The sequence below is a fragment of the Mytilus galloprovincialis genome, chromosome 4 (genome assembly GCF_965363235.1).
Source record: "Mytilus galloprovincialis chromosome 4, xbMytGall1.hap1.1, whole genome shotgun sequence".
Taxonomy (NCBI): Eukaryota; Metazoa; Mollusca; class Bivalvia; order Mytilida; family Mytilidae; genus Mytilus; species Mytilus galloprovincialis.
In genome coordinates, this window is record NC_134841.1 from 78,724,556 (window position 1) to 78,739,590 (window position 15,035).

At 32.3% G+C, this 15,035-nt stretch overlaps 2 protein-coding genes across 5 annotated transcripts in view; one reads left to right on the forward strand and one right to left on the reverse strand.

Annotated features, from left to right (window-relative positions):
- LOC143073042 (insulin-degrading enzyme-like) overlaps nt 1-15,035 on the forward strand; it is a 61,735-nt gene that overhangs the window by 28,028 nt on the left and 18,672 nt on the right. For all 4 annotated transcript variants that reach the window (XM_076248275.1, XM_076248277.1, XM_076248276.1 and 1 more), the window contains 4 exons: nt 7,898-8,008; nt 9,829-9,949; nt 10,542-10,633; nt 13,467-13,578. In XM_076248275.1, the coding sequence (XP_076104390.1) occupies nt 7,898-8,008; nt 9,829-9,949; nt 10,542-10,633; nt 13,467-13,578 (436 nt within the window). The remainder of the gene's footprint in view (nt 1-7,897; nt 8,009-9,828; nt 9,950-10,541; nt 10,634-13,466; nt 13,579-15,035) is intronic.
- LOC143073045 (uncharacterized) lies at nt 3,657-7,256 on the reverse strand. The gene has a single exon (XM_076248282.1). The coding sequence runs from the start codon at nt 7,241-7,243 to the stop codon at nt 5,594-5,596; it is 1,650 nt and encodes a 549-aa protein (XP_076104397.1). The 5' UTR covers nt 7,244-7,256; the 3' UTR covers nt 3,657-5,593.

Sequence of the window (15,035 nt, forward strand, 5' to 3'; positions counted from 1 at the left end):
AAAAAAACAAAGGGTGAAATTTGTTCAGGACCAGACCCCGGTTCTTCGTTACATTTGGATCGAAAAGATTCAACGACTCATTGGTAGGGTTATGCCCCTATGAAAATTAACCGGTGTCGGTTGACCACCAAAACTCAGAAACCGTAAGTCGCAGACACCTAGGATCTTCACCATTCATCATCAATTCATGTATCTTTGAAAAATACCTCAAGGTCAAATTTGTATGTTGACCTTGACCTTTGACCTAACACCTTGTTATGGGATAATCTCAGAAACTATTATACTTACAGAAGTTTTAAATAGTGGAAAATGTTTGAGTCATTACAGCGCAACTTTGTTTCATTTTGACCGAAGAGATTTGACCTTTCTTAAGGGGCATAACCCCTGTTTTAGGTTTCTGGAAAGACAAAATCAGCTTTTATTATAAAACCAAAGGTCCTAGACCCATGGGGTCTTCAGCAATGACATTGGGGACTAATGACCTTGACAAAGGTCAAAAGGTCAAAGGTCAAGGTCATGTCCCAGATAGCAAATTTAGTGGTTTTAACCTTATATAAAGGATTTTTAGTGTGTTTTCGAGCTTTTCAAGATTGACCTTGACCTTTTCAATACATTCTACGTCTGTTGGAACATGTATTTTACATTATAAAAGGAAAGACCTCTCAATTGTTCAAGAACAATTGACAGTTTAATTATTATTATTATTCTTTTTGTTCCGCCAAACTTTGACAACATTTCCCTCCGTAACCGTAAACCATGTCGCTTTCATGTTCACACTTTGTATCGGTGTCATGAATACCTATACGGAACTCACCCTGTGAGTCGAAATATTTTGTCGGTTCGGAGTAATCCCTCCGAAACCCAAAAACCTTGTTATCGTTCCAACACCGTAACCGTAATAGGTAGAAAAAAAACAAAGGGTGAAATTTGTTCAGGACCAGACCGCGGTTCTTCGTTACATTTGGATTGAAAAGATTCAACGACTCATTGGTAGGGTTATGCCCCTATGAAAATTAACCGGTATCGGTTAGCCACCAAAACTCAGACATCGTAAGTCGTAGACACATTGTTTCCGAATCCTTTTGTAATATGTTATCACTGTATTTATATGTGTATGCCATGTACATGATTTTTTGAAATAAAATATGTTTAAAGTAAAAATACCTCAAGGTCAAATTTGTATGTTGACCTTGACCTTTGACCTAACACCTTGTTATGGGATAATCTCAGAAACCATTATACTTACAGAAGTTTTAAATAGTGGAAAATGTTTGGGTCATTAAGGCACAACTTTGTTACATTTTGACCAAAGAGATTTGACCTTTTTATAAGGGGCATAACCCCTGTTTTAGGTTTCTGAAAAGACAAAATCAGCTTTTACTATATAACCAAAGGTCCTAGACCCATGGGGTCTTCAGCAATGACATTGGGGACTAATGACCTTGACAAAGGTCAAAAGGTCAAGGTCATGTTCCATATAGCGAATTATGTGTTTTTGACCTTATTTAAAGGATTTTCAGTGTGTTTTAAAGCTTTTCAATACATTCTACGTCTATTGGAACATATATTTTACATTATCAAAGGAAAGACCTCTCAATTGTTCAAGAACAATTGACATTTTAATTCTTCTTCTTCCTCTTCTTCTTTCACCACTTTAAAAATGAACTTGTCCCCAGCCATTCTCCTAAACGGCTTGTCAGATTTACTGAGGATTTTACAATATGTTAGATTAACATGTCTAGGTGAGCCATCAATCTTTCGTTTATGCATTGGGGTCTATTAAGGGGTTAGAAAGGAGGGAGGGGTTTACTATAGAACCCTATGGGATTTTATTTTCTAAAATTTTCAAATGAATATAACTTGAAAACTGTAAGTGATAGATACATGCAGTCTTCAGAAATGATTAAAGGACAATAAAACAAATGACATGAAATATAGGGGGAGTCCCTGGGGGTCATCCCCACCCCCTTCAATTTGAGAATGTGCTATTATCTTGTAAACGGTCCAGATCCCCATCCCTAAACCATATATATTCTTCAATGGGACGATAAAACAAATCAAATGAAATTAAAGGGAAGTCCCCAGGGGGTCATTCCCACCATGTTCAATTTGAGAATGTGCTATTATCTTGTAAACGGTCCAGATCCCCACCCCTAAACCGTATATATTCTTGTAGGGGACAATAAAGCAAATGAAATGAAATAAAAGTGATGTCCCTAGGGGCTCACCCCACCCCCTCTTGTTTGAAAACTTGTAAAGGGTCAACATCCCCACCCCTAAACCATATCTATTCTTGTATGGGACAATAAAACTAATCAAATGAAATAAAATGGAAGTTCCTGGGGGTCACCCCCACCCCGTTCAATTTGAGAATGTACTATTATCTTGTAAACAGTCCAGATCCCCACCCCTAAACCATATATATTCTTCAATGGGACGATAAAACAAATCAAATAAAAAAAAGGGAAGTCCCCGGGGGGTCATCCCCACTACGTCCAATTTGAGAATGTGCTATTATCTTGTAAACGGTCCAGATCCCCACCCCTTAACCATATATATTCTTGTAGGGGACAATAAAACAAATGAAATGAAATAAAAGTGATGTCCCTAGGGGCTCACCCCACCCCCTCTTGTTTGAAAACTTGTAAACGGTCAACATCCCCACCCCTAAACCATATCTATTCTTGTATGGGACAATAAAACTAATTAAATGAAATTAAATGGAAGTTCCTGGGGGTTGCCCCCCACCCCGTTCAATTTGAGAATGTGCTATTATCTTGTAAATGGTCCAGATCCCCACCCCTAAACCATATATATTCTTGTAGGGGACGATAAAACAAATGAAATGAAATAAAAGGGAAGTCCCGAGGGAGTCACCCCACCCCCTCTTGTTTGAAAACTTGTAAACGGTCAACATCCCCAACCCTTAACCACATATATTCTTGTATGGGACAATAAAACAAATCAAATGAAATGTAGGTAAAGTCCCTAGGGGTCACCACCACCCCCTCCTGTTTGAATACTTGTAAATGGTGGAGATCCCCACCTGTAAGCCATATAATTTTATATTCTTGTATTGGACAAAAAATCAAATCAAATGAACATGGGACCATATAAATAGTGAGTTATGGGAGCTTTGTTTGGGAGACTTCGTAACAGCATCCTGTTACAATTACTTCTTGTTCTAAATGAATGTCCTCCATTCTGAAATCACAAAACCAAATTTCACATCAGGAACTTAATTGCATGTACAGGGTTTACTAGTCCAGCTATGTTGACAGATCTAGTTAATGAGACAACTCTATATCCAAGTTTCAATTTGTTAAATGTAAACCACTATAAGTCAAAGTACAGCCTCAACACATAGCCTTGGCTCCCACCCAACAACAAGCTCTGTAGGGTCCCAAAAATGACTAGTGTAAAACCATTCAAACAGGAAAACAAATGGTCTTATCTGTATAGAAAATTACGAGAAATACTTATGAACCACATCAACAAACCACAGCCACTGAACAACAGATTCCTGACATAGGACATGGTATCAAATGTCTAGAAAGGAATTGATCTTTGCATTGTGGTTTTGTTAAAGTATGATATCTACAAAAGTAGATACCTGATGAATAAATGCTCTTTTACCAAAGCAAAAAATATACAAATTTGGTTTATTATTTAATTTCTGATTCTACTTTATAGGCTACATTTTATATATCAAAGGCAAAGAGAGTTGAACTTAACCTCATTGAAACTTCTAATTATTACTTTAATATATGTTACAGTAAATAGGTGAAAATAGGAATTACATGTAATTACTAAAATTTAGGAATTACATGTAATCCCTGATGCACTTAATAAATACAAGCAATTCCTGAAACGGCCCAGTTATTACCAGTAATTACTAATTTTAAAATGAATTTTTACACCTATGTACAAACTGTTAAAACAATGTTGTAATATGGTCAGCTGATCAAAAGTTATGGTAATACCAACTATAGAAGATCAGTGAGAACTCTCAAAAAGTGATCAGCCTAAATTGTACCTTTTTGTTATAGAAGCATTAGCTACAAGATATACAAAAAATTAAATATGATTTTTTTTTTTACTAAAATAAGCTGAGAAACCTGGGCGATGAGTTGTGCACTTGTAGGTGAACAATTGGACCTCATTGAATACATATTCAGGTGACCTTCAATTGGGCTTCAATTCAACCCCTATCTAGAGATAGGTTTATACCGATGTATTCAGATTTAAAAAAATTGTAATGGTTTCATGGAAACCAGTATCTCACCTACTTTTGCTGTTAGTCGCAGGCTCAACAAATGTGGGAAAAAAATATTTAAAATTTTCCTCCAAATACTACCTTTTGACTAGTACTGTAAGAAGCTTCTGTCCAAATTTGGTTAAAATCCAGGATGGTTTATAAAATCTAATAAAGGTTAAAAAAAAAATTAACCACAGAGTGTACATGGTGTATGTAGAGTTAACTGGAAAAAAATCCATTTATAAGGAATATACGAAAAAAGGATTTTTTTTACAAGTTTTACTTCTGGAGATTATCTTATGATCATTAACAAGCTTTTGTCCAAGTTTGGTAGAAATCCAGGATATTTTGAGAAAGTTATTAAAATTTTAAAAACTTAACCACAGTGTTAACTTGCAATATTGTCGCTTTGACACATTCCTCATTTCCTTTCTCAATTTTAAAAGAGAAACACAGAAATATTAAATGTGACTCTAAAACCCATCAAATTGTATAAATTTGTTTGTGAAGAATGTCGGCTTCATCGCAAAAGTCTGACAAAAGAAGTCTTAAATAAACCTATTTTGTAAAAGGAATTTAACTTATATGTCATTGGGCAAGTTATATGCAAAGTATGCCTGATGGAGATTTTTTTTAATTAAAAAAAATTATGAGATATTAAGAATTATCAAGATTATTCAATCAAATTTGGCATTATCGAATGTCTATCATCAAAAAGAGGTGGCGAAGTTGCCTATAAACTTCTCACAAATGTATTTCTCAATTTTGGATTGATATCATTGTCTTGTATGCTGAAAATGATTTTAGGGAGTTTCAAAACTTTTTAGAACAACCATCTTCCAGTTTCAATTCACAAACACTAAAGAGTATACACTTTTGATGTGCCTTATATTCCTTACTCCTTAATTAAGTAAGCCCTAAAATACCAGTACCCTTTCACTTTCTTATTTGGTATCTTGAATTATATCTTTAATTTTAAAATAAAAATATAAAGTTAGTAAACAGCTGTAAAAATGACAAAAAAAGTCAGTGAATACCAGTTATTACTGAAACAACTAGTAAATACATGTAATTACTAAATTGGCTAGTAGTTACAGGTATTTATTGAAATGTTTAGAAATTACATGTAATTCCTAATTTCACCTATTTACTGTAACATATACATAAAGTGTTTTTTATTCATATTTTTGGGGTTTTGATAACTTTTTGATTACAATTTAATTATTTAATAAAGTAAAATGTATTGTGATCAAATAGAATATGTTTTTCAAAGTCATTCAAGTATTGATTAGCAGTCTGATAAATAGCATTGTGATGTATTGTTTATGAATTACTTCAGCACCCTGATATATTCACTTTATATAGCTTGGCTTCCTTGGCTGTACTGCTGTTAAGTTTAGAACATCCTATATAGAGCTGTCCTGTTGGACTGAAAGCAAGGGCAAATGGATCTTTTATTCCATGGTCTGTTGTCTTTATGTATGTAATCAGCTGACCAGAATTGTTTAGGATGTGGAGGGTTTCAGTATCAAGATCAACTACAATGACATTGTCTCTTGGTGTTGTCACTACTTCTTCTGGTTTGAATGGTTCCTCCTTGTTGATTTCTGTATCCCCTTTATATATATTTATCACATCACCTCCCGGTCCTAACACTACCACTTTACCACTGTCTTCCTCTAGATCTGGATCATAGTCTGACACATGTATATTACCATTGCTGGTTGTAGTAATACTTCTGGGGCATCTAAATATTGGTTGATTATGTTGGTCATGTTCATACACAGCTTCATGGTCTCCACTCTTATTTAATACAAAGACAGCTCTTCTTCCTTCTATAGTACCACCTCCTACTATGACCTGACCATCACTGGTGACATGAATGCCTATAGGAATGAGAGGACTAATGTCATACACACTGTCTGTTACTTTACCAGTGGTACTGCTGATCATTTGTAGTCCGGATTCCTCTGTTGACACATGTAGATCATCGGATGCAGTTACTGCTATACCATAGACCATGTTGAAGGTTGATATTGTCTTTAGTTTGGTTCCTTCAGGTTTTAATTTCTGAACCACTTCATCAATGGCACAAGCTATCCACAGTGAATCATCAGGACATGGAGATAAATATCCAACTATGGAAATATTAGTCTGATATTGATTTACTACACTAAGAGAAACCTTTACTTCAGGTAATGGCATGTCTACGCTTTGTAGAACTCCAATGTTAGACTGTGTTATCTCTTCAGGAATAAATTGAAGTGTTTTTCTACATGATATTTCAGGTTTAGGAATAGATACTTCTATTGATCTCTCCATTTGGCAAACTTCTTTGAAAAATTTAGTAATGTCAGTGGTATTAATGAAATCTTGAACATCCCTAAACTTTTCCTCTATTTGTCTTTCACTTTTTGAAATGGCCTTGATACTTTCTTCATTTGCTTTGGTACAGGCTTTGTGGTTCTGGTCTAACTCATTTCTTAGTTTTGCAATATGCTTTTCAACTGCTTGTTTCAAAACTTTCTCATGGTTAAGAATATCTGTGCTTACTTTGGCATAATTTGAATTTTCAGCATCATAAATCATATTAGCTTGATCCTTTGTTGCAGTTATTTCGTTTTTTTCCTTTTGCAATTTGCTCTGTCTCTTCTTTAGTCTTTCTTTCTTTAAGTTATATGCATCACTAATTTCTGTTAAATCATGTTTCTTGTGAACCTTAGCAATGCAAGTAGGGCAAACAAGTTTGTCACAATTTGTACAAAAAAGGCAAGAAGATTGTCCTGAGTGATCTTGGCATTTAATGTTTGTAAAATCCAATTCCTCGACAGGCAGCCCCACATTCTTGATGTCTACCACCTTATGATCTTTACCAATCATTAGATGTATTTTGTCTTTACATTTACTGCACATTAGAACTCCACAGGTCAAGCATTTCCATTTGATATTCTTCTCAGTTTCACATAAATTACAGTTTATAGACATTTGTCCTCCAACTACTGATTTAGAAAACGCCATTATTAAAGCTATTATAATTCCTGGTTTGTATCCAGGTGACTATCAAATAAACCTAACCAGGTATATAAAATATAAAGATTTAAATGTATATTATAATACAGTATCTTATCTAGATCAAGTTACATTACACTAATGTAAACATTTTAAATTTTTTCTTGATAATAGAACTATTCTTCTCTGAAGAATTCTTTATCAGATAATTATATATTCTTTTAAAATCATATATCATAACATGATTTTTGAAACCAATATATTGAACTGTAAAGGAAAGAAAATAGTATTAGACAAGAGACTCATTTAAATTTCATTCATGTCTACAAGTTTCTATTCTCAACCAGGGGAATCAATTGTGTTCCATGGACACATTCTCATGTTGTAAATATAGAAGTATTCTTGCATACTAATGCACAGCTTATATTTTAATATCTATGAGGAAAAACAACTAAAGAAGTATCTTGACCATTATATCCATGTCTTTCAGGTTGACATATCCAGTTGCATCAACCTAAAAATAAAAGACTGTAACTGTACTAAAAGTAATGGTTTAACTCTTGTCTCTGTTACGAACTTAAATATAACCCGGTGATAATTAACAACTAATGTTTTCTCTTTTCTTTCCAGTTTGCTATTGGAGGATATAATCAGAAACAGAAAGTTTTATTGGCAAAGATTTTGGAGAAAATGACAACTTTCAAAGTGGATCCAAAAAGATTTGAAATTTATAAAGAAATGGTTGGTATATGATGAATATGTAATTAATGCTATCTTAAAAAAAATAGAAAGTTACATGAGGACTTACACTTTCTGGTCCCTAATTATATTATATTGACATTGTCCATAATTTGGAACAACCATTTGAGTTTGAGGGGCATATCAGATTTTTGCAATTATTATTCTAGTCCTATTTAAGTTAGAAAAAAATATTCTTATCTTATCATACATTAAAGTAAACAGTCTGGTCCTAAAATATTCCAAAAAATTCTAAAAAAAAGAAGGTTTTTTAGCACACTCAGCTCAAGAATTACAAAAGATACAGAAGTATTTATAGTGGCAGATTCAGAGTCATAGAAGGCATCCTTTTTTGACTGGAAAAGAAATATAATGTTTTGCTTAAAATTGTCAAGAACAAAATTTGCCTTACAGTTAATTTTTAAGCCCCCGCCGTACGGGTATGGGCATTAAGTTTTTCCCTTGTACCTATGTCCTTACATTTGAAAGTTGGTTTCCATTCTCTAACTTAAGTTTGCCTCAACCAAATGATATGAAACTTATTCACAATGCTTTTTACCACAAAACACAGGTCAAGTTTGAAATTGGGTGGCATCACATTGACTGTTCATTCTTGAGTTATGCCCCTTTAGGAATTGAAATATTGTTGAATATTTCGTTTCTGATCTCCAACTTTAGTTTGCCTCAACCAAATCTTATGAAACTTATACACAATATAGAAAAGAAGAGGTAGTATAATTGCCATTGAGACAACTCTCCATAAGAGACAAAATGACACAGAAATTAACAACTATAGGACACTGTACAGCTTTCAACAATGAGCAAATCTTATATTGCATAGTCAGCTATAAATTGCCCAGAAATAATAAATTTATAAAACAATTAGAAAGAGAAAACTAACGGCCTTAATTATATTAAAAAAAGTGAATGAAAAACAAATATGTAACACATCAGCAAAAGCCAACCACTGAGTTGGTACAGACACATACATACAGAATATGGCAGTATCAAACATGTTAGTTGGAATCCAACCCTCCTCTAACCTGGGAAAGTGGTTTAAAAGTACAATATAAGAACAAACTATTAAAATCAGTTGAAAAAGACTTAGACAATGATTATTTTTAGATTAAACAGATCAAGTTCAAAATAGGGTGTCATAACTTTAACGGTTCTTTATTTATGCCCCTTTATGAACATACAAAATGCTAAATTTTTTGTTCCTGTTCTGTAACTTTAGTTTGTCTCTACCAAATGTTATGATTGTTATACACAATACTAATTACCACAAAATACAGATCAAGTTTGAATTTTGGTGGTGTCACTTTCACTGCCTGTTCACAAATGGAAAAGTTGGTGAATTTTTGGTTTCTGTTCTCTAACTTAAGTTAGCCTCAACCAAATGTATGAGACTGATACACAATACTTATTCCCATATAACTAAGATCAAATACAAATTTGGTTTGCGTAACTTTTAAACAAAGTTGGCAAGCAAGGCATTTAAACTCTTGATTTGCATGCTTTATTATTTTAACTGTAAAGCAATTTCATTACAATTTGTGTTTTTACATTTGTGACTTTTTTAAGGTTATCTCAATTTTCATTTACATGTAAGGAAGAAAATCTAAAACCTAAGGTAAACATTTAATGTTTTCTTTGTAATTTTTCGTCTACTCTGTTGATCTAAATTTTTGATTTGTTAATGGGGAATAACTCTAAGTAATTAGAAAACCTCAAGTAATGAAAAAAAGCAAAGAAGCATAAATGAATTATCAACATCAAAATTATGAATAGCATAAACAGTGATATTTTTATTATTTCTGCAGTATACCAGAAGCCTGAAGAACTTCAGTGCAGAACAGCCACATCAACATGCTATATACTACACATCTGTACTGATGTCAGAATTTATGTGGACGAAAGATGAATTGCTTCAATGTGTTGATGGTAAGCACATCCATAATTTTGGATGTAGGTTTTTAGTGTGTAAAGATTGTCAGCTGATTGTGTGAATGATGGAAATGATTCCACCTTTTTCCAATTGTACCATCACCATTACTTAGTGCTGAATCACAATTTGAATCTCATTTGATTCTTTGCTAATAAAAACTCTTAGTATAGCTTTAGAACAAAGGCATTTTTGTTCTTGATTGTGATTGATAATCAATAGAGAGGAATGGAATAAGTTTTTGTGTATATGTAAAAAATTGTTTTACATTTAAATGAATGGATAAAATAGATATTCAGGTGAATGGAAATGACTTCCTAGGTTACTATAATGCAAATATCTGCAAAAATAGATCTTCTCAGAGTTACAATAATTTCCCCTCTGGCTGTATCTTTTTTTGTGAGTCTGTAGATTCATAATTCAACTCTGCATATTAGTTTAAAGCAAAGCACTATCACATTAACATGTTATTATCTTGCATGTAACATCTACCGGTATATTGGAAATGTCAGTCAGTCGTGATTTGACCTAAAAGATAAAACAATACCATAATGATGATAATAACATTATGTTGTCATGTTTGTTTTCCAGAGATGACTGTAGAGAAGCTAGATGCCTTTATACCTCAGTTATTATCCAAATTATATATAGAAGGACTGATATATGGAAATGTTACCAAGCAGGTTGGTTGTATTAGTTTTTATCAAACTAAATATTTTATATCATATTACAAAATCTTCAATACATTTTTTTGTACCTTGTAATAGACAGTGATGTTTATTACTTTCCAGATTTTTTTTTTTTGTCTAAACTTAACTGGATTTTCCATCACTGTATTTGATACCTAAACTACATAAGTGTCCTTACAAACAACGATATATTGCTGGGTCTTCCAAGTGCTTCACTAAACCTCTTTCTAAATTATAAACATCTATTTTATCAGCAATCAAAGCCGAGCTCCAAAGTTATTGTGAAACTGCTTATTCTATGGGTGGCGTGAATCAGATGTGGATACTAAAAAAATCCAAACATCTTTTAAAGAACATACAATCTAAGACTCTCTCATCTTGCCATAGATTTAAAACATTTGACTTTTCTACACTATACACAAATATTCCCCATTCCTTACTAAAAGACAATTTGAAAAAAAGAGTTGGTATTACTTTGTTTCACTAAAAAGAATGGTGAATGTAGATACAAGTATCTTGTCTTGGGGAGGGATAAATCTTACTTTGTAAAGGATCACTCCGTTTCAAACAAAAAATTCTCTGAAACTGACATTATCAAGATGCTTGATTTCTTGATTGACAACATATTTGTTACGTTTGGAGCACATGTTTTTCAAAAAAAAGTTGGTTGACAGTTATGGAATAACCGTTTCACTGATGATATAGGAAATGTTCCTTATGTCGTAACTACAATACTGTTCCTTTTTCATGAATGTGATCTACTGAATAAGACTATTTTACCAGATTTGTAATAACATAAGCAACACGACGGGTTCCACATGTGGAACAGGATCTGCTTACCCTTCTGGAGCACCTGAGATCACCCTTGTTTTTGGTGGGGTTGCTTAGTCTTTAGTTTTCTATGTTGTGTCTTCTGTACTATTATTTGTCTTTTTATTTTTAGCCATGGCGTTGTCAGGTTATTTTCAATCTTTGAGTTTGACTATCCCTCTTGTATCTTTCATCCCTCTTTTAAACAGTATAGGAAAATATGCTAGCTGTACTTGCTGTAAATGAATCGCAAAGGCCCCTTGGAGTACAGAAGGTTAGAAGTGAATAAAAAACTTGAAACAATATACATTAGTATTAAGAATAAGTACCAGTAGTCAAAGACAGGCATGGGGTAATCGTAATCAGTAATCGTAATCAGCTGTAATCGATTACATTTTGCAGTGTTATCCTATGTAATCAGTAATCATGCCATTTCTGATTACAAGTAATCATAATGTAATGGATTACATTGCAAAAAACAGGTGTAATCATGATTACTTTTAAATTACTTTAAGATTACATTCATATGATTACTTGCTGATTACAAATCTTGTATATACATGTATATGAAAATAGCTTTGGATAGACAATATGAAAATAGTTTTTGATAGACAATATGAAAATAAGAAAATGTAAAGCTTGAATGAAAAATCATGAAACTGGTATTCACAATGATGGGACCTTGTTTAATGTAAATTGTATCATCTATATAACAAATTTGTATAACCAAGCGTTTTATTTTGTTAACAGTTTACTTGAAATTGCCTCTCCAATATTTTGCTGAGAGATTGAGCTCTTATGATACAACAATATCCTTGAAAGCATTATTTTCCTTGATTAAAAACTTCTGATATTAACTCTAATTTCATATAAGTTTAACCAATATTTTTAAATAACTACATTGAAATTCAAATGCAGAAAACATTTAGTTCCAATTTTACTTTGATGGTCAACATAAATATATGAGCTCACTTTATTCAAAATGGAAGTTAAAACCAGATTTCATTTATTGACAAATTGAATTAATTTTGTTTTCCATAAATTCGTGTATATGAGCTTTCTAATTTTATTCTTTTTTAACTTTGAGCCTTACGGCTCATAAGTACAAACAAGTACATGTACAGTGTATACATACGCCATAATATTGCAAACAATATGCATAGTAAACAACAGGTGACGTCAGAAGTTTCATTAGTAAAAAATATATTTTATTACAATAAATTGTTTCTTATTTTTTAAAAAGAGAAATGCATATACTTTCCTAAGTTACAAAGCTGTTTTGTGTTTTCACCTGACAGTAATTATTAATTAGATCAAGTATTAAAAAATTTCAAACAAAATAATGACAATCAACCACTTTTAACTTTATTGATTTTGTTATTAAGACAATAAAATTTTAATACCAAAGCTCACCTATTGTTTGTTAAAAAAAATGGAAGTGGTAATTAACACCTGTAAAAACATTAATGGATGTGTCAATTATGTCCCAACAGACAATAAAACTATACTTAATTAATTTTTCCTTATTTGTTCAGGTTATTTGTTAATTGGGCAGTTGGTTAAAATTTGTAGAAAAAAATAAAGTTATATCTTTTACATAGGGAAAGGACATTCACTTGTCTGTAAAAGCTATTTTATCAAATTACACATGTTACATTGTACTTGTCTATAAATTCTTTTAATTAAGATGAATGATTTAAGGCTTTTAAAAAAATCACTAAAATTAGCTTTTTTATGAGGATAAAAAATTATAAAAAAAAACTTTGATATTGAAATATACAATGTAATCATAAGTAATCTAAAGTAATCATGATTACTTTAAAGAAAAGTAATCCAATGTAATCGATTACATATGAAAAAGGGTGTAATTGTAATGTAATCGATTACATTTTATTAGCAAAGTAATTGTAATGTAATCGATTACATTTTAAAGTAATCGACCCCATCCCTGGTCAAAGATAGTTATCAAATGTCCTGACAAAAGTTTCTTAGTAAACAGAGATATTTTATTTTACAGATAGCCTTGGATATTGTTGAAACAGTGGAATCTATACTAACGACAAAATGTAATACCAAGCCATTATTACCTAGTCAGACAAAAAGACTTAGAGAGTTACAACTGCCTGATGGTGAGTTCTGATTAAAGGGGCAGAAGTGCTCATATTTATGTACTCCTTCCTATCTAAAGTTTGGGGTTTCAATAAATTAAATAGGCAAGATACTAATTTGTCTTGTTCACTTTAGGCCAACTAAAATTAATTAGTAGATTTTCATCCAAATTTTTGAAAAAAATGGGGCGGGTGGGAGGATTTTATATTTTAATTTTTATTTCTTATGAAACCCTCTTGTGACTAGTTCTTCATATATGCAAGTGTAATAATAAGCTTTAATATATCATGTATATAGATGTATAAGGAATTGTATATAATTTTTCAAAGGTAAATAAATACCTCTGATTGGCAACCACTGTTCCACATGCAATTGCTGCTTTAGAAACCTATTTTTAGTAGACAGCAAAAACATAGAGAAATGCTCTCTTCAGTTCGACTACCTTCACCAAATTTATTTGTCTTTCTAAGCTGTGTTTTTTTTGTCTCCATAAAATGAAACAAATATGCATTGGTATGCAATAAAAGAATTATGAGGACAGAATAAAATGAAAACTCAAACAGTTTTGAAAATAATAGGGTTGGTGTTTTTAAGATTCTTCTTGTAGATGCAAATATGTTAAAGATATAAAACACGAACTTAACAAAAAAGAAGTTGTTTAATGACTCTATTGAGGATACTGGGACAGAATGTGTTTGCTGTTTGTCAACAAAAAAACAATAGCCATGGGTAAACCTAAGTGTATGTTTGCCGACTTTTTGAACTCATTATACTGTCATAAATCTAACAAGTTCGTGCTTGTATCAATTTTTTTTAATCCAGTTATGTTTTTGTACCAATGTGTTCCAAGTTCTTTCTCTTTGGATATAATTCACAGTCCAAAATTTCTGCCACAAAGTCATTTTATCAATAAAAAATCAACGGTTTTCTAACCACAGAAATTTGTGTCATGCCGCGATTTGCGTTCTTGGACACAGCGTATTACTTGTAAACCGATTATTTTATACCCTTCTCGTAATCAATCTCTATTCTCGGTAGATGATTTTGTCATCATAGAGCTGAAGAATCATTTTAAATTACTCGAAGAAATACGAAAACCGAAGTTTGAAACAGGAAGTTCTGAAGGAAACGAAATTTTTGACGGTTACCGGAAACGGAAATGAACAAAATCCGGAAATCGTAATTTTTTTAAAATAAAAAAAAATGGGGCGGGACGATTTCGGAGGGGCGGGCGGGGATGAAAATCTATCAATTAATTTTAATTGGCCTTATTTTGATGCACATGAAATAGCAATCAACAAAAAAATAAGCCAAAGTGTTGGACATTTACAAGACAATGAACAATAAGTGCTTAAATATGGTGTTTATGTTGATAGGTTTAAACTAAATCTGATCTGGAAAAAAAGAATATAATGAAAGTAGTGTTTAAAAAAACTAGAGGCTCTAAAGAGCCTGTGTCGCTCACCTTGGTCTATGT

What these genes read in the sequence shown, in the direction of transcription:
- LOC143073045 (XM_076248282.1), bottom strand. Translation starts at nt 7,243, where the DNA reads ATGTCTATAAACTGTAATTTATGTGAAACTGAGAAGAATATCAAATGG.